We start from the raw sequence: 20,448 nt of genomic DNA on the forward strand, positions 1-20,448 counted from the left end.
CTTGGATTTCTGGGTTGAGGGCCATGTAAAGCAGACCCCAGCGCAGCGTTGTCGAAGTTGTCTCAGTTCCAGCAAAGAAAAGATCCAGGGCACAGAAGACGAGGTTTTCCTCATGGAAACTGGAAGTAGCATTGATCTTATGCTGGAAAGCACCATGTTTATTAGTTTATTTATCTTGGTTGCCAGGATACACAGAGGCTTCACCTAGGCAGAGCACGTGGAGGGAAAGCACACAGGAGGAAAGGCGTTCCCTTTGATCTCCTCAGGAGGCAGTCCTATTATAGAAACATGATGGGTGGAGTCCCACCCCAAGTGCTGGAAGCTTTTGTTAGTCTGGGACTCTGGGTGAATGAAAATCAGGACAACTATTTTTTATGCCTATACTTTGAGAGAAGCTATTAGTACAGTAGAAAATGAATCTGTTAGTACAGTGGAGAGTTATACTAGGGTTCCAATATTAGCCGCCCCATTCCCTATTTCTATGACACGGGGAAATTTTACATAACCTCTCTGTGCTATAAAACAGATATTACAAAACATACCCCTGAGGGTGACAATGAATCATGTGAGAGGAAAAGAGCACCCAGTAAATACTCAGCAAATGTTTTTACTGATACTAGAATGAATACACTGAATTCTTCTATGTATAAGTTTTATATCTCTCAGTTAATCTTTTCTTTCTAGGCAAGAACTCTCTGAATCTATCACTCACTCCTGATGCATTTCATCATCTTTACCACCATCCTCTGAAAGCTTCCATTTGTCAACATTCTTCTTAATGTCTGATCCCATACCTGTACACCATATAGCAAGTGACTGACCAGAAGTCAATGTTTCTATTGATATTATGCCAATATGGTGAAATAAGAGAGGGTATAAAAAGAAATCCACCATTCTGCCAACTTTCACAGTAGGAACAAATAAGGTGATATTCAAAAATTATGACACTAATGCAGTGAAACATGTTAATCAGAAGGATTGCCATGTGAAATGTTACACAACCAATTGGGCTTTTTTTTTTTATAAGGATGGGAAGTGGGTAACTTAGAGTTTCACTCAGCCTTGAGGACAAAATCTGGCATTTGACTCAGTTTTATTTGTATTCTACATGGGGAACTGAAAAAGTATGAGTAAGTAATTGGGTACAGGTCCAACTAATAATAAAACAAAGTTTTGAAGCTCAATTCTTATTTTTCCTTTTTTTCACATCACTCCTTCCAATATGGGTAGAGGGTGAAAAATAGAAGATAAAAAGGCAGTATTTGGGCTTTTTTATGAATAATGTTTCCAAGGCCTACGGCTAAATGCCATTGAACCCCTACTTTTATTCCTAATTGCCTCATTCATCCTGAGTTAATTCTATTCTCACACCCTATGAAGTTCTGCCTCTAGTTTTACTTCACTGTGGTAAGTTGAATAATGACTCAAAAAGATGTCCATGTTTAATCTCTGGAACCAGTGCATGTTATATAGGAAAAAAGATTTTACACATATGATTAAGTTAAGGGTGTTGATATTTGAAGATTATTTATGAGAATCCCAGTCTCCCAATATAACCACAAGAGACAAGAGTTTGTAAAGAGAAGATATAAGGATGGTGGCAGAGAAGATGCTACATTGATGGTTTTGAAGAGGCAGGAATTGGCCATGAGCCAAACAAAGCAGGCAACCTCTAGAAGCTGGAAAATTCAAGTAAACAAGTTCTCCCCGAGAGCCTTCAAAGGAGCCAACCTTGCCAACACTTTGACTTGAGCCGAGACCAACTGGTTTGAGTTTTATGAACATCAGATTTGTAAGAGAATAAACTTGTGTTGTTGTAAACCACTAAGTTAATTGGTTACAGGGTCAGCAGGAAACCAGTACGTCCCCATTTGTTCTTCAATAACAAAATGCAGGAAACAACATTGGTTTCCTCACCTTTTGTATTTCATTGAGGTACGCATCAATAAAATCTCTTGGTTCAGCAGGATTCCAGTTTCTCTTGTGGTTTTCAATCATATGAGAGATAAACAATTTCAGTTTCTCCAATTTGATAAAGAGTGCTTGGTGGGGTCCAGGAATAAATTTCATTATCCACGGAAAGATACTATAGAGCTAGTTGAGAAAAACAAAACAATCACAAAGACACTATGGTGCCAGTTCCCGCTTTTTAAGACAACAACAACCTTTCTAGCTCTTGTTTGCTTCTGCTTAGACTTTGACTGTTCTTTTCTCTCTTATCCCTCTTCTCATCTCTCCAGCAAAGAATTTCAGTGCTTCATCCAAAATATATTGTATCAGACCACCTCTCACCACCCCAACTGCTTTGTCACCCTACTACAAACCACCATTTCTTACCTGGATGCGGGAACAGCCTCCAGCACTTTTTCTGAGTCTATTCCTATCCCCATTTCCTATCAGTTTTCCACAGAACTGCCAGAGTAATCATTTAACAGCTTAATTCAGTGATTTTCAACCAATGTGCCCCGAGAATTTTTAAAACATGCAATATCTCATTATTTAGTCAGGGTCATTGAACTCTTTCCTTAGATTGTCAAATGAAGTGGCAACATCCAACACAACAATAGCCATCTGGTGTAAATGAATCAATATTATACCTTTTTATTTATTTATTTTAGAGCGTCAAAATTAGTGTATATTTTTTGGTGTGCCACAGAATTTTAGTAATTAGTGTATGTGTGCCATGAGATAATAAGATAATAAAGGTTGAAAATCGCTGCTTCAAGCAGATCAGTTCAGTTTCTGCTTATCAATTTTTCAATGACTTCCCATGACAGGTAGATAAACTTCTATATCTTTCTCTGGACATGGGAAGCTCTATATGAGTGGGGTCCTGAACATGGTGGTCACTTGCTTTGCTGTTACTCGCTGCCACCTCACCTTCTCCAGTCCAGCTCCACTGATCTCTGTAATGCCATCAAGGATGTTCCTGGTTAGACCTTTGCATTTGATTTTCCTTCCACCTAGATGGTTCTTCCTCTGACATCTCTATAGCTCCAGTCTCTCACTCCATTCAAGTGCTGCTCAAATGTCAGCTACGTGGAGCAGTCTCAACGAATGGTACTGTAAGTGGATGTACCCCTGTCACCCTCTTTCCATTCCCTTATTCTGTTCTATTTTTCTCCATGCCATGGCAATTATCACTATTTTGTGTGTGTGATATATATCTGTATATATCTGTATTTTTAAAAAAACACATGTATGTCTGTATCTCCTCTAAGATGTAACCTCTATGTGGGTCATTTTTACTAAAACAAAGTGGTTTTAAATGTATTTTCTATAATAATATTTGGTAGAAAACAGATAGCATAACATAATAGAAAATCCCCTCAACTTATGATATGACATGGATTTGGCTATTAGCTCTGCTACTTTCTAAGTGTAATGCATTGGCAATAATAATGAAGAGGATGTAATGGTTGCTCCATAGTTCAACTAGCTGCCAGTGGGCCCCCAGGATTATTCTGGTGACTAAATGATATGAGATCCACTAAGCACATAACACAGAGCCCATGGATCACTCTCTGGATTTGGTTACACTCTCTCATATCTGCCTGCACACATCACGATGCTTCATTTCATCTTTAAACAAATGTACTAGAATATTCTTAAAGCTTTATTCATAACATTCAAAATCTGGAAACAGCCCAAGTGTCTAACAATAGAGAATAGGGTAACAAACAGTGGCATATTCATAAAATGGAATATTTAGAATTTGAAAAAGAACAATGGACATAAATAAGTCTTAAAACAGTCTGATAAGGGAGAAGCCAAACAAGAAGAATACTCCTGAGAGAGGAGGTGAGATATGGCTGGTGTGGGAGGGACATTGACAGGAGCGACTCAAAGGCAACGACCCTCTAGTCCTTTTTTAAAAACAACAACATAGGAGCCTGTAAAGTTCACTGCTTTGCATGAATGCTAGAAATGTTCTTTACATACAGTAGTTAGCAATATTATCCAAAATCTAGAGTCACATATTTCAAATAAGTTTGTGTTGAAGTAAATTTTAAAAGGTTATATTGTTTCTTAAAGAAATTTGTGTCTGGCATCAGCCCCGACAACTTTCACCAATTTTGAAAAGAGAAACCCCTACCTGGGCACACACTGACATCTCTAGATGAATGACTTCATCCAGCAACCTCAGCATTTCTTGGAACTGGTCATCCTTGTACTCAAAGCGCTCCCCAAAGGTGATGGAGCAAATGATATTGGAAACTGCATTGTTGATCTTGAAGTGAGGGTCAAAAGGCTGCCCTGCAGGTGGGAGAAAAGATGGATCCCTCAGATGGTATGTTTCCATTTTCTACTGAGAGCCTACATGACACATGACATACTGAGGACAGAAAAACATCTGAGGCTGTGGCACAGCACCCTGTACGGTGTCTGACTTGCAGCCAGTACTCCTACTCAATACCTGGGAAATCATAGCGATGACCAAGGTTTAAAGTCATAATGAATTTAATGCTTGTCTTCTTGTGCTTAATTCTAGAGCTCCACAAGAGCAGGGCCATAGTTAGTTATTCAGTTATATCTTCAGTGCCTAACACAGTGGTGAGCACAGGACAGGCACGGAAGTACTAAATGAGTGTCTGTTCAGTGAATGAATGAGCCACCATCTCCAGCACCTGTCTGAGGGTCCACTCACCGTTCTCCTCCTCTATTGCCAGGCTGAGGTGGTAGGCCTCTTCTTGAATGCGTTCCTCTAAGCTCTTCTTTCCTAACCCAAAATTCCTTAGTGTTGTCAGCGCGAACCTTCTTTGGTCCTTCCATATCTGGCCATTGGACATGACCAATCCTGAGGAAAAGAAGACAACATTCTGAAAAGAATCCAATGAATGGAATGAGGATTTGTATCAGATGGTAGAAAGAAAAAGGGCATTTGGTAGTTGAAAAGTATTTAGACAAATAATCCCAGAGCAATGAATATAATTGTTAGTATGTACTGATTGTCGGCAATGCCAGGCACATTAGTATTTGTTATGCATTATGTAAAATAGTACTCACATAAATGCATTGAGGTAGATACAATTAATAGATTTTTTTCAATTTTTTTTTGTCTACAATTCTATAATACATCCTCTGTGTCTTGCATTGTGTATTCACCACCCAAAGTCGTCCTTTTCCATCACATTTATTCCCCTTCTACCTTCTTGTAACTCCACTCACTCCCCTTCCTCTGATAATCACTGTATTTTTTTTTTTGCTTAATCCCTTCATCTATTTTACCCAAATCCCCAAAACACTTCCCCTCTAACAACTGGCCATTTGATTTTTGCATCTATGTGTCTATTTTGTTTATTTTGTTCAATAGATTTCACTTATAAGTGAAATGAAATGGTTCTTGTCTTTCCCAGAATGGCTTATTTCACTTAGCATAATACTCTCCAGGTCCATCCATATTGTTACAAATGGTAAGAGTTTATTTTATTTTATTTTATTTTATTTTTTATGGCCAAGTAGTATTCTATTGTATAAATGTAAAATGGACCACAGTTTTGTATCCATTCAACTACTGATGGGCACTTGGGCTGCTTGCAAATCTTGGCAATTGTAAATAATGCTGCAATGAACATAGGGGTGTGTGTATTCTTTCAAATTCGAGTTTCAGTTTTCTTCAGATACATTCCAGAAGTGGAATTACTTGGTACCAGGCAATTTCATGTTTAATTTTTTGATGAAACTTCATACTGTTTTCCAGTGGCTGCACCAGTCTGCATTCTCATCAACAGTTCACAAGAGTTACTTTTCTCCACATCCTCACTAACATTTGTTGATTAATTGATGATAGTCATTCTGACAGGTGTGAGGTTATATCTCATTGTGGGTTTAAATTGGCATTTCTCTGATGATTAGAGATGTTGTTTATCTTTTAATATGTCTATTGGCCATTTTATGTCCTATTTGGAGAAGTCTTTATTCATGTCCTTTGCCCATTTCTTAACTAGATTGTTACTTGGTGTAGCATTGCATAAGATTTTTATACATTTTTAATATTAATTTCTTATCCCATGTATAATTGGCCAAAATGTTCTCCCATTCAGTGGATTGTCTTCTCACCCACTTTCCAATTTTGCTGATGAGAACGAGGCACAAGAGTTAAAGTTTTCAAGGTTACACACAGAGTCAGTAAGCAGCTCAACAGGCATTCAAGCTCACATGTACCTGACTGCCAAGCCTATGCTTGGATTACTAGTCACATAGGTATAGGTAAGTATTTACATTATGCTACATACTAAGAATGCACTCATAGGTAAGAAAATCCATACTTGTAAAGAGACAAGGCTTCCATGAGTCTTACAGAAGAGGTCCTATCTAAGCTGGACCTTAAGAAATGAAGAAATGACTGAGAAAGTGAAGGAGTAAATACTTCATGCAGGCAAAGAAAAAGACAACATCCTGGTGTGGTCAACAGATCATCATTTCTTTAATAACACAGGTAGAGCAACAGTACTTCATTTCTTTCCTTCTAGAGCACTCTTCAACTCCCTTTAACCTCTGGCTTTGGCCTCCACCATCTCCATGAAATGGCCCTCCTTGCTTTCAGAGCCACGGATATTTTCAAACTCATCTTACTTGGTCTCTCAGTAGCATGAGATAATTTCTTGAAACACTCTCTTCCATTGGTGGTCAGGATACTAGATTCTCCAAATATTGTTCCTAATTCTCTGAAAGCAGAGAGCTTCCCATACCCTTGGCTAGTTTATCTTCTACCAAATTTTGAAATGATGGAGTTCTTCAAGCTAAGGTCTCTTTACTTACCTTATAATCCTTTTCTAAAAAAATCTCACTACTCCTACAATTTTAAATAACATCTGTTGATAGTGACCTCTTTTTGACTCTGAGCTCCAGATACAGATATACAACTATCTGCTTGACTTTGCCAATGTAAAGGCATTTCAAACTCAGCGTATCCATAATTGAATTTATGCTTTTCTCCATACAACTCTCCACCCAGGCCAAACCAAACACCTTGTTCTCCAAATGTTTGTTCTTTCCATCAGTCTACCCACTTGGGAATCTACCTCAATGCTTCAATCTTCCTCCATCTAGGTCACCATGTCTTACTGGATTTACTTCCTGAATATCTTAAATCCATGTACTTTCACTGCCACTGTCCCAGTTTAACTCACTGTACTGTCCTTTCCTACCACCTCCCTCGTCCAAGCTATCACTTCTCTAACCTAAAATGCTGCAACCCTCTTTTGCTTCCTTAATTCCATTCTCCACATTGTAGCCCACATAGGTTTTGGAAAGTGTACAATGTAAATGTAATGATTCCTTTCTCTACTGGAAACCATTCAAGAGCTTTGGTGTCATTAGGATAAAAACCAACAACATGTTTAAACTATTCCAAACCACGCTCTGCAGCTTCATCTCAATTTAATTCCACATAATCTCTGTGCTTGCCACATTGACTACTTTTTAAATTCCCACAACTTTACTGTTTTTTCCATCACCTTAGGGACATTTTATATTGGATTCCCTCTGACTGATTGCTTCTTCACTTTATTAAATAAGTTGTCATTCACTTATGTTAGTTATTCCTGAATCCCAAGACTGGATTAGATACCCTTTGTAAGTGTGTCTTGCACTTATCTGCAAAAGACTTCCAATCACAGTTAGGAGATCGTCTTTCTCTCTGAATAGAATTTGACTTACATAAGTACATGGATTTTGTCTGTTCCACTCATTGTTCTATCCCTGGTGCCTAGCCCTGTGCTTTATGATACAGGTAATTAATAGAGGAAACTGATGTAGAGTCAATAGATAAAATATTTCAAAGAGGAATTGGAAGACAATGAAAAAAGAAACAATGCTTTGGTAAAGTAATAAATTAGAGTTTTTTATTTAGATTATTTTCTTTCTTTTTTTTAATTCTAATTGAGAGGAGGGGAGGCAGAGAGAGACTCCTACATGCACCCCAACTGGGATCCACCCAGCAAGCCCCCTACTGGGCAAAGCTCTGCCCATCTAGGGCCTTTGCTCTGTTGCAACCAGACCCTATTTTTAGTGCCTGAGGCAGAGGCCATGGAGTCAGCCATCCTCAGCGCCCATGGTCAATTCACTCTAACCAAGTCATGCATGTAGGAGGGGAAGAGGAGAGAGAGAGTGAGAGAGAGAAAGAGGCAAGAAGGTGGGTGGAGAAGCAGATGGTTGCCTTTCTTTTGTGCCCTGACTGAGAATCAAACCTGGGACATCCACACGCTGGCCGATACTCTACCACTGAATTAACTAGCCGGGGCCATTTAGATTTTTAAACAGTGAAGTTTATTTAACGATAATTTAAACTATCTGTGCCAAACAGTTCTAGCCTAGATTGGAGGTGTCAAGATACCCTGTGGACGCAGCCTTAATGCTAAAGCATAAGGGACTAGAGGCAAGATGAAGACATTTCAAAAGCAGCGGGAAAAGCAGAGCCACATCCCGGGTCCTGAGGGGAGAGATTGGAGTGAGAACCAGAAAGAGCAAATGTACTGTCACTCTCTCTGCTAACGTGGAATGATCGATTACTTCTTTATCAAGGCATTTAGAGTGATGTCACACAGGACATGCAGTTTTTTCCCAAGTCTTTCACATTAGGACTGACGCTGCCTAATCTTCTGAGAGGGTGCCTTCAATAGGGAAATCGGGGCATCAAGTATTTTTCAAAAGCAGGAATTCTATAAAGGGCTTGGTCTCTGGGGCATAGTAGAGAATCATAGTCACAGAGGCACCTGTAACAGAGCTTAAAAATATTAAGCGTGCACATCTGACATTGGTCAAGAAACTTACCATTTTTCTTAAAGATGCGTTCTTGAACAGGGAGTTTAGGACGATTCACAAAGTTTTGGTCTTGGTGAACAAGGGCTTCTTTGATTAAGGGTAATTCAGTTAGAAGAACTGCAGGCCAGATTCCAATCTCCATGGCAAAAATGTTCCCATATTTCTTCACATACTAAAAAACAGTTACATAGTCACAGTTGAATGTGTGCACCTGTGTGTGTCCAGGGAAGAAGGAAGTGTGTGTAGCTGGAGCACTTCTATTGAGGGCATAGATGTGAGTGTGCACTTTGACATGACAGGAATGTTTCTCCCAGATTTATCTCTTTTTCCTGTCAACTGGACTTGAATCAAATTCACTCTTGGATGTGTGGACACTCCTTATAAAATATTCATTCATATGGTGAACCTACATGAATTGACTGAGCATTACTATTGCCTTGAAAATGAGTTATGAAGATAGAACTATAATAAAATAAGCTAACCTCAAGCATCTCAGAGTCTTGTGAAGGGAGTGAACTCAGTACAGGTGACTCACCAAAGAAGGCCGAGATCTGTGCAGTGAGCCTGCTGTAGCAAGCCGGGACTTGGCAGTAAATCATATTTGTTTAATCAAAAGAGCCTGTCCCCTTTATCAACATATATTAGATGGTATAAAATTCATAATAGGACTGGGGCCAGGTGAGGAGAAACATACTCTAGCTCTGGAGTGTGTGTGAAGTGTAGCACTCTTGTTCTCTAGCTGTGGGCTTTCGAGAAATGTGTCTGGCTTTCTGAGCTTCAGCTCCGCAGCTATAAAAGGGAGAAAGGGATTCCTCCCTCACAGGCTTCTGCGAGGAAGAACCAGAGCAGCAATATGAAAGGCAGTTTGTTTTCTGGTACTTGGTGCACAGCCACTCGAGTCTCGGAGAAATAAGCGAACTCCGTGTGCAAAGAGAGATGAATGTGCGCTCATGGAGACAGGGAGGACCAGGCACAGGGATGGCGGGAGGAAGGCACTGCTGGACACAGACAGCCACATTCAATGCGTACCGTGTTACATACCTCTCATGTGTCATCTTATTTAATCTCACAAGTACCCTACGCTAGTAATTAATGTCCTTGTTTCTCAGAAGAGGAAAACAAGTTGTAGCTGAGATGACAGAGCTACTGAGTGGTGGAGGGATTTTTCAGGCATTGTGTAAGATTCTAAGACAAGACCATGAACCTGAGGTGGCACTAGCACCTTAGACTTGAGTGGGGACCTTAAAGTTGTGTGGGGACCATAGAATTTAGTGGGAGTGAGAGAGTGAAAGTGAGCATGAGAAGGGGGCAGGGTGTAGAGAATGGAAGAGTGTGTGGGTGTGTCATGAGTAGGCACAGGGTGCAGGTATGTGCAAGATGAGTTGGATGACAGGGAATGGTCACCAATCAGAGTCTTTCTTGACTTTTCTGTGTAAGAGAGGACTCTGTGAACCCTTCCCATTCCATCTGTCTGCTGGGTATGTCTAGCTGCAGGCAGTAGATCAAGCAGAAGGGCTCCATTTCCTCCAGGTGTCTGTGGCTCCGCCTCCTTGATTTCCAGGCACTTAAGCTCTTCCATGTCCCTCTAAGAGCAGTGAACCCCACCACGCCCATCAGAGCAAATACCGTGGATTCATTCTCTTTCTACCACCCTTCTCCCATATTAAAAACTGAGCCTGAACTCAGTATTTCCACTGCTCTTTTGGCTCAGTCTTTCATCAGTCTTTGTTCATTTCTAGCACAGTACACCCTGCCTTGCTAGGAAGAGGAGAGCCAACATTCCAAAGTGAATGTCTTTGCTTCTAAGAAACAGCAGAGATAGCTTACTGAATGTGGAATAAACTTACAGGCTTTACAAAAAGGATTTCTTTAGAACAATCAATAAGGATGTTTTAAGAACAGCTAAAAATTTCAGGGTAAGCTAAATGACTTCTAAGTGACAAACTGGAATTATAGTCTGTACTTGGAAGGCACTTGGCAGTCCATCAGTATTTACTGAAGTGAACTTCTTCAGAGTTCCATATTTACCAGCTCTGTACCCATGTATATTAATAGTCCAATACTACTGAATCAAAAACTCATATGGTATGAGTAACTGTGTAAATATGGGTAAGTACGTGACCTCCTGAGCCCTGGTATTGACTATGGTGATGTCTAACAATTGTTAAATACACTGTGCCAGTCACTGTGATAATTGATTCACATGGAAATAACTGTAAAACTCAGCGAGAATCTGAGAAGACTTTGGCCATATTTTTTATGTACAACATTAAACATATCATTTAAAGAACAGAGTAAGAGAATGACTGTGATTAAAAATAAGATGGTTTAGAAGGCTTCCAATCAGACATGAAAATAGAGAAAGGAATGGGTGAACATGAGAACTATAAAGGCAAACAAAACTAGTGAGACATAGAAAATTCAACATGATGGATAAAAATGTCAGCCCTGGCCAGGCAGCTAAGTTGGTTAGTGTCTTCCCAACGTGCCAAGGTTGCGGTTTGATCCCCAGGCAGGGCACTTAGGGAGCAACCAATGAAGCATAAAGAAGTGGGACATCAAATCAATGTCCTCTCCTTCTCTCCCTTCTCTCCCTTCCTCTCTCTTTAAAAAAAATTAATAAAAAATATTTTCGAATGTAGGGTATTTAAATAATGAGGTAGAGAAAAATAAATATTTAGAATAAGAAACAATTAAAAATGAAGGATTAGTGTTAAAAAAAGTTGAGATTCCACTTACTTTAAGTACTTAAGCCAACATAACAAAGTCAGAAAGAATGGAAAGAAAAAAAGGAAGAGACTATGCTAATTCTCACTCCCACCAGCAGTAGGTGCAGTGTCTGCTCCTCCGGAGCCTCCCGGCACTGAGCAGTGTATGTGCCGTGTGCGCACGCACACATGTGCCTGTTGTTACAAAAGGAAAGAAAGAGCATTTCTCTCCTATATTTTACTAAGGTTTAACGCCTTTCCACTGATAGGTATATTTTTAGAATTTCTTGTTTATGTTTTCTAAACATTTTTATATCAAAGATTTCAACTCTTACTGATATGTAGAAGCTCAATAAAAAGTTACAAGTGGGTATCATTTTATTTTTATAACACAGGAATATGTAAAGATATAGATGAAAGTCTTATGAAGGTACTTCTGAGTGTGTGTGTGTGTGTGTGTGTGTGTGTGTGTGTGTGTGTGTTGGGGGTGTGGTTGCAGAGAGGGGTAAGATTTCCTCGCATACCCTAAACAGTATTTTAAAGTCTTTCAATGTGTGTATATTGCTCTTATTGTGAAAAAGTATTTATATCTGATATAGCTAAAGAAAAAAGAAATCTAAGGAAATAATGAATACAACTTCATAATAGTGCTTCTTAACTTTCTTTTGTCATAGAAAACTGTGAAAATTTCAGTGTATGTTGTGGATCTGCTCTTCAGTAAAGTCATGTACACATGAAAAAAATGTGTACTAGTTACTATGGATTTGGATTTTTTTTTTTACTATGAATTTTAACTGTGCACTATGTCCAAAGACCCTAATCTTGGCATTGGTCAAGGGTCATCTGTATTGTGCTGTTGTTGGACAGAGTGTTTTACATGTCAGAGATTTATTTGCTGATTTTTTTGTTTAATTACCCTTCCTGGTTTATCTGTTACTAGAAGAATCATGTTGACATCTCAAACTATATTTAAAGATTTGTCTGTTTCTCTATTCAGTACTGTTAGCTTTTCCTTTCGGTATTTGACAGCTCTTTTACTTGGTGCATACATGTTAAAATTGTTATATTGCCTTGGTAAATTGACTTTTAAATTATTATGTGATGTCCCTCTTAATCCCTGATGATTTTCTTTGCCTGGACTTTACTTTCTCTAATGTAATATAGCCAGGCCAGCTTTTTCCTTCCCTGCTTCCCTCCCTCTCTTTCCTTCCTTCCTTCCTTCCTTCCTTCCTTCCTTCCTTCCTTCCTTCCTTCCTTCCTTCCTTCCTTCCTTCCTTCTTTCCTTCCTTCCTTCCTTCCTTCCTTCCTCCCTCCCTCCCTCCCTCCCTCCCTCCCTCCCTCCCTCTCTCCCTCCCTCCCTACCTCCCTTCATACCTCCCTCCCTCTCTCTCCTCCTTCCTTCCCTTCCTTCCTTCTTTCCTTACTTCCTCCCTCCCTTCCTTCCTTTCTTTTTTCCTTCTTTCCTTTTATATTTTTCCAAAGTTAGAAGCAGAGAGGTAGTCAGACAGACTCCCACATGTGCCCGACCAGAATCCACCTTGCATGCCCACCAGGAGGAGATGTTCTGCCCATGTGGGGAGTTGCTCCTTGCGGCCAGAGCCATTCTAGAGCCTGAGGCAGAGGCTATGAAGAGGACCTCAGAATCTGGGCCAATTTTGCTCCAATGAAGCCTTGGCTGCAGGAGAGGAAGAGAGTGATAGAGAGGAAGGAGAGGGGGAAGGGTGGAGCAGCACATGGGTGCTTCACCTGTGTGTCCTGTCTCGGAATGGATAGTGAAACTTCCACACGCTATGCTGATGCTCTACACTAAGCCAACCAACCAGGGCCATCTTTCTTTTATTTTAAACAAGTATTTACCTGGTGTATGTTTCTCCATTCTTTCACTTTTGTTCTACTTATATCAACATATTTGATGTGAGTTTCCCGTAGATAGGGTATAGGTAGATCATCCTTTTATTCAACTAATTTTTTTTAAATTGGTGAATTTAGATCATTTATATATATATATTTAATGTAATTATTCATATGTAAATACTTAAGCCTGCCATTTATTATTTGTTTACTCTTTTTCTATGGTCTATATTCCTGCTTGTTCTTTCCTGTCTTTCTGTGGGTCACTTAAACATCTTTTTTTTTTTTTTTTTAAGAATTCCATTTTAATTTAATGTTTTTGAGCATGTCTTTTTGTTTTGTTTTAAGTGGTTCCTCTAAAGATTGTAATATGCATTCATGGCCTATTGCAGTGTCCTAGTCTCAACACTTACCTCTTCACGTGGAATTCAGATACCTTATGACAGTTCAGATCCCTTTACCTTTCTGCTTTAATGTTATCTCCATGTACACTGAGAACCACATCACACAATATAGTTTGCCTTTAACTATGAAACATAATTTCTTTAATTCAAGGGAAAAAGAATAATTTATTATGTTTACCCATCTCTTTACCCTTTCTGGTGTTCTTTCTCCATTCCCTGAGTTCCAAGTTTTCTACCATTATCACTTTTATATCTGAACTGTCTTTAACCATTTCATTGGAGCTGCTCTGATAGCAAAATATTCTTAGGTTTCACCTTCATTTCAGAGGTACATTGTCACTGGATATAGAATCTAGGTTGACAGTTTCTTTCATTTAACATTTTTAAATGTACTACTTATTTCTATCCTCCATGGTTTCTGATGAGAAATCTGCTGTCATTTTAATTATTGTTTCTCAGAAACAATGAGTTGTATTTCTCTGGCTGCTTTCAAGAAATTTTCTTTGCTTTTCGTTTTCAGAGATTTGATTATGCTATGTTTTGATGTTCAATTCTTTGTGTTTATTGGGATCACTGAGCTTCTTGAATCTGTAGGTTGTTTACTACCAATTTTGAGAAAATTTCAGCCATTATTTCATCAAATATTTTTTTCAACTCCACATGCATTTTTTCCTCTTTCTGAAATTCTGGGACACTGATGGCAGAAATGTTAGATCTATTGTTATTCTTAACACAGTTCCTTGCATCTAAGTTTCTTTCTTTTTCAATCTATTTTCTGTGTGTTTTTCAAATGGATATTTTCTATTGATCATCTTCAGTTTTACTGATTCATCTGTAATTAGCATTCTGATATTGAGGTACTGTATTGAATATATTTTTTAAGTTATATATATCTGTTTTAAACATTCTCTTTTGTTCTTATATAATTTTTTATTTCTTTGTTAAGAATTTCTATTTAAAAATTTTTGAGAGTATTTGTTTACCAAAACATATTTATAATAGGTACTTTAAAATCTTTATCCTATAATTCCAACTTCTGTCATTTCAATATTGGTGTCAATCCATTAAAGTTGAGATTTTCTTTATCCTTGGTAAGGTAAGTAATTTTGGGTTACATTCTGGATATTTTGTGTATTATGTTATATGGCTCTAGATACTGTGTAAATCTTTCATTTTGGCATATAATTAACCAAATAAAAGCTTTACATAGTGTCAAAAGTAAGTTCAGAATTCTCACTTTTGTGGATGGTGTTTCAAATGTCAATTTAGGTTATAAAGTCTCTAAAGTGCTATTCTGGTCTCTCCCACTTATGTGATGCCCAGCCCCACAGAACTCCATCATCTATTCTCATCAGTGCAGGCTAGAGAGAATGGAGATGGACACAGTGACGTAGGTAGTGTTGCGTCTTCCATGCTGTGGTGGGGTGTGGGGATGGAAGTCAGAGTTCTATCCATATTTGCTCCATGAGGAAGAGGCGCCTCTCCTTATTTCTATTGGAGAAGGGTAGAAATCAGGAGCTCAAGTGCCTTAGGGGACTAGCAAACTCCTGAATCTGCATGAATAACTATTCATCCCTGTACAAATGACCCTCAGGAAGATAGGGAAGAAGAAACAGGAACAAAGAACAGAGGAAAAATATAGAAAACAGGTATAAAATGTGAGGCTAAAGTCTTAACATATCAATAATTACATTAAAAATATATATATATATAAATGCTCTAACTTCGTCGATTAAAAAAATGGGTATAGTCTGACTGGTGGTAGCACTATGGATAAAGCACCCACTCTGAACCCTGAAGTTGGCAGTTCCAAACTCTGAGGTTGTTGGCTCTGAGCATGGGCTCCTCACTTGGGTCTGCGAGCTTGAGCAGGCAGTTGTCCCCAGGATCCCAAAGCTCACCAGCTTGAGACCAATGGTTGCTGGTGTAAAAAGCTCAAGGCTGCTAGCTAGAGCAAGGGGATGCTGGCAATCGATGTACAACTAAAGTGAAAGGAATTATGAATTAATGCTTCTCACTCTCTCTCCTTCCTCTCTTGGAAGCAATCAATGCACAGGTAAAAGTGAAAATGAAAGTCAGCACTCTCTTCCCCCTACTTCTGTCTTTCTTTCTTTCTCTCTCTCAAAAAAAGTAAAATGGAAAAAATTTAAAAATTCATTTAAAAAATTGGCAGAATCAAAAGATGATCCATCTATATACTATCTACAAGAAACATTTCAAATATTGCGACATAAGTAGGATAAAAGTGAAAGAATGAAGAAGCATACATGATGTAAATACTAATCAAGAAAATAAAGCTGGCCTGGATATATCATATCAGATAAAGTCCAGGTAGAGAAAATTGTCAGGGATAAAGAAGAACATTACATAATAATTTAAGAGTCAATTCACTAAGATGACATAACAATTGTAACGTATATGCACCAAGTAAAGGAGTTGCCAAATACTTAAAGGAAAAGCTAACAGTACTGACTAGAGAAGTAGACAAACCTTTAATTATAGTTTGAGATGTCAACATGACTTCCCTAGTAACTGATAAGAAGTCAGCAAGGGAATTTAAACAACAAAGCAAATAGTAAATCTCTGACAGAACACTCTGTCCAACAACAGCAGAATACAGATGACTCTTGAACAACACCATGATTAGGGAGCTTGGACATACTGCACAGTTGAAAATCCATGTATAACTAGGGCACTTATTTCTTTGTTTTTCAAGCATGCAAGAGACTGCATTGTGGGTCATAAAGCCAGCCTTAACATGTTTAAAAATTGAAATTATAGAAAGTGTGTAGGTTCTCTGGCCATAATGGAATCAAAATGAAAATCATTAACAGAAAGAAACAGGAAACTTTTCAATACCTAGACATTAAACAATACATTTCTTAAAAAAGGCTACAGGTTTAAAATTCTATGACTAATCCTGTTATTGTTACCAATCGGGTATTTCTTCCAGAAAGTGATAAAACCTTTTCCATCTGAACTTGAGTTTATAAGCATGTGTTTAAAGTGCTCCAGGCATTTCTAGGGAAAAGAGAACTAATGGACTAATCTTTTAGCAAGTCTACTATGAGCCATGTTAATATTGTTTTTATTTAATCTCCAAAAACCACCTATCAAGTTTTGTTTCTCAGCAAGGTACATGTGCTGAGAGGCAGAAAACCACCTGAATTCTTGAGAAACTGTTGGATGTTGGAGAAAATTGTGGGACCCCAGTCAGGCAGCCTTGATGGGAGATTATTATAAAGAAGTGTATAGAGCTCACAAGAGCTCCAAGTGGCTCCCTAAGGAGTCTGAACTTGGCAAGGGTAAACCATCTGAAAGTGCTAAGAAAATCTGAACTGAGGAAAGACATTGTACTTATTATTTACTTATTTTATTTTTGTTTCCCTTCATTTTTTTATTATTTAGAGATTAAGTTTAAGAGGGTGACATTGGTCCATAAGAACACATAGGTTCAGGTAAACATTTCTATAGCACTTGAACTGTTCATTGCATTTTGTGCTTATCACCCAAAGTCAAATCAAATCATTTTCCGTCCTCAAATTTTTGGCCGAGGAATTACACTTTAAAATTATTATGTTATGTAGAAGGGTTTGAAGAGAGAGAAAGCTGAAGTTGGTGGAAGGGATTCAGCTGAAAAATGGTGAGGTTTTAGGGCAGTATTATCAAGTATCTGACAAGGGGAACTGGAACCTCTGAGAGGAAAAGCACCCCCCCCCCCAGGATAACAATATTAAAAAGCTCAAGGTGATTATATTACAATAGGATGTCCTTTTATTATTGAACAAGCCACGCAGTTAAATGAGTTGAAGAATGTAACAGGCCTAGCACACTTAAATGGTAAACAATTACAATAATATACCCCTAGTAAGGGCAGGTGGAATCATGGCAGTAGAGGAAAACCAGGCTCATAGTGGGGATTACCAGGGGAGTGGCATTAGTGTCAGAGCCACCCATTCTTCCGCTACGTGCTAGGTCCGCTGCAGGGTCCTTGTCCTGCACGTCAGGGTGGGGACTCGGCCCACACCTTAGCCAGCTCCTTCCTACCTTCTGAATCGTCAGATGCGGCTGCTTAATGCCCAAATAGAAGAAGTTCCCAATGAAAGGCAGACGCAGGGGCCCTGGAGGGTAGTTCTTGGGGAGCCGTCTTCTGAAGAAATTGGCAAGAATCAGAAAGACGATGGCACCCAGCAGGAGCGTGCGGGGATGAATCTCTCTCCAGAATGCTGCCACCAGGGAACCCATCGCCCGGAGCATGGCTGTTTTCCGCTGGACCCTCTGCAGTGAGCAGGTGCCTTCCTTGCCTGTCTCTGTCACTACAATCCCAGGGGCACCGGCCCTCCCTGCCCACCCCTCCTCAGCCGCGCCCCTATCCTGCCGCACCCCGCCCCACCAAACTTTGTCCTAGAACTTTTCTGGGCCCCGCCCCCTGCCGTGTGGGGTGAACCTCACGCTGTACCCTCCCATTTCCTCTCGCCCCGCCCCTTTGCTTTGGGCCAGATGCCAGGTACTAGATTCCAGGGAAAAGCTTCTGGGTTTTGGAAAATCCTTCTCTGACACCTAGAGGCTCTTGAGTTTATGGGCTCAATGCATCTCAGACAGTGTCACAGAGGTGTGAGCTCCGTGTTTTTCCATCACGGTTTCACCCAGGGATCTGAACCTTGCCGGGTAAACAAGGCAACAGAAGCTTCTGACATTGCTAAATGCAGACAGCGCCCTTTCCTTTCTCTCTAAATTGTTTCATTCTGACACAATTAGACTGATTCTCTTCTTAGTTCCATCTCGCACTGGGGAAACAGAGAGGTCAAGTACCAAATGGTGGTGAATAAATGAATCCACTGGTTTGCAAAATATGTAAATCAGGTCCTGCATTTGTAAATGTTCTGAAGATTTACAATGGTTACATCCTAGTATTGACACTAGTCCTTAATAGGTGATTAACACTGAAGGGAGGCGTCTTTCCAAAGTCCAGAGGGAGATAACTAGTCAGAGCTCTGCTTTTACCTTCCAGTCTACACCTCCCTTTTTACTGCAGTTGTGCATCCATACAGTGCTGCGAATATTAGTACAACTTATTTCTAAAGAAATGTTGTAGAACTGCTTTTCTAAAGAACCTCAGTATTATGTGTTTGTGATCATGGCAGGTTGACACATGGCATTAGTTCATTTACTTTCACAGCTCTGTAGTATTTTGTCATTACAGGACAGTTATTTACATTGATCTATAATTGATGTGTAATGTTACAATAGTTTCAGATGTGCAACATATTGATTTGATATTTGAATACATTTGGGAAATGAGCACCACAATAAGTCTAGTTTGTATCTGTCACCATACAGTTACAAAAATTTTTCTTGTGATGAGAACTTTTAAATCTACTGTCATAGCAACTTTCAAATGTGCAACACAGCATTATTAACTATAGTTACTTCCCCAGTACCTATTTTATAACTGCAGTGTGTGCCTTTGACTTCCTTCAATCATTTTGCCAATGTTCCACCCCCTGCCTCTGAGAACTACCAATGTGTTCACTGTATCCATGAGCTTGTTCTTTTATTTTATTTTATTTTGAAGGATTTTAAATATATGTGAGATCATGTTATTTGTCTTTCTCTGTATGAGCTATTTTACTTACCAAAATTCCCTTGAGGTACACCACCCATGTTGTCTTAAATGGCATGATTTCATTCAATTTTTATGGCTGAATAATATTCTATTATATATAATAATATTCTCTCTCTTTGTCTCTCTCTCTCTCTCACACTTACATACACACACATAATAGTTTCTTTATTCATTCATCCATCAATGGACATTTAGGTTGTTTCCATATCTTGGTTATTGTAAACACTGCTGCAAAGAACTTGGGGGTATGTATGCCTTTTCAAATCAGTGCTTTTGTTTTCTTCAGAAAACAAAATCCAGAAGTGGAATTGCTAGAGCATATGAGAGTTCTATTTTTACACAATTTATTCACCCATTTCCATATCAGTGAAAATTCACGTTAGTTATTTCTCTTCTTCCCTTCGTGTGTTTGTTTTTTTTTTAATAGTGCAGCCTAAAATAGTACCAGATGAGAGATTGTGCCATGGAGTCAAGTGAGTAATGTCACTTTTAAGATTTGATTATCTGTGTTGACTTTTCATAGACTTTGTATAAATGAGGTGCTGAATTCTTCCTGAAAGCTGCAAAAAGTTATGCTTTAGATTAATTTGTGAAAAACTGATTTAAACTTTCACAAGAAGAAGCCTGACCTGGTAGTGGTGCAGTGGATAGATTATCGGACTGGGATGAGGAGGACCCAGATTGGAAACCCTAAGGTCACCGGCTTGAGGGCTGGCTTATCTGGCTTGAGCTCAGGCTCACTAGCTTGAGTGTGGCATTGCTGGCTTGAGCATGGGATCATAGACATGACCACATGTTTGCTGACTTGAGCCAAAGGTCGGTGGCTTGAAGCCCAACATCCCTGGCTTGAGCCCAAGGTCACTGTCACTGGCTTGAGCAAGGGGTGGGGTCACTTGCTCTGCTGTACCCCCCCCATCAAGACGCATATGCGATAGCAATCAATGAACAAGCAATCAACAAACAACTACGATGCAGCAACAAAGAATTGATGCTTCTCATCTCTCTCTCTTCCTGTCTGTCGGTCCCTATCTGTCCATCTCTTTGACTCTCTCTGTCTCTGTCAAAGTGAAAAAGAAAAATTAAGACCACTTAT

The 20,448-nt window shown here is 39.2% G+C and overlaps 1 protein-coding gene across 1 annotated transcript in view; it reads right to left on the reverse strand.

The window, feature by feature from the left end:
• The window catches only part of LOC136400195 (cytochrome P450 2J2-like), a 29,917-nt gene extending 11,846 nt beyond the window's left edge, over positions 1–18,071 (reverse strand). The window contains exons 1-6 of the mRNA XM_066376416.1: positions 17,777–18,071; positions 8,776–8,938; positions 4,649–4,798; positions 4,097–4,257; positions 1,918–2,094; positions 1–142 (exon numbers count right to left, since the gene is read on the reverse strand). Of these exons, the coding sequence (XP_066232513.1) occupies positions 1–142; positions 1,918–2,094; positions 4,097–4,257; positions 4,649–4,798; positions 8,776–8,938; positions 17,777–17,986 (1,003 nt within the window). The 5' untranslated portion in view covers positions 17,987–18,071. The remainder of the gene's footprint in view (positions 143–1,917; positions 2,095–4,096; positions 4,258–4,648; positions 4,799–8,775; positions 8,939–17,776) is intronic.
• Between the last annotated feature and the right edge of the window lie 2,377 nt (positions 18,072–20,448).

This window comes from Saccopteryx leptura, chromosome 3 (genome assembly GCF_036850995.1).
Source record: "Saccopteryx leptura isolate mSacLep1 chromosome 3, mSacLep1_pri_phased_curated, whole genome shotgun sequence".
In the NCBI taxonomy this organism is placed as follows: domain Eukaryota; kingdom Metazoa; phylum Chordata; class Mammalia; order Chiroptera; family Emballonuridae; genus Saccopteryx; species Saccopteryx leptura.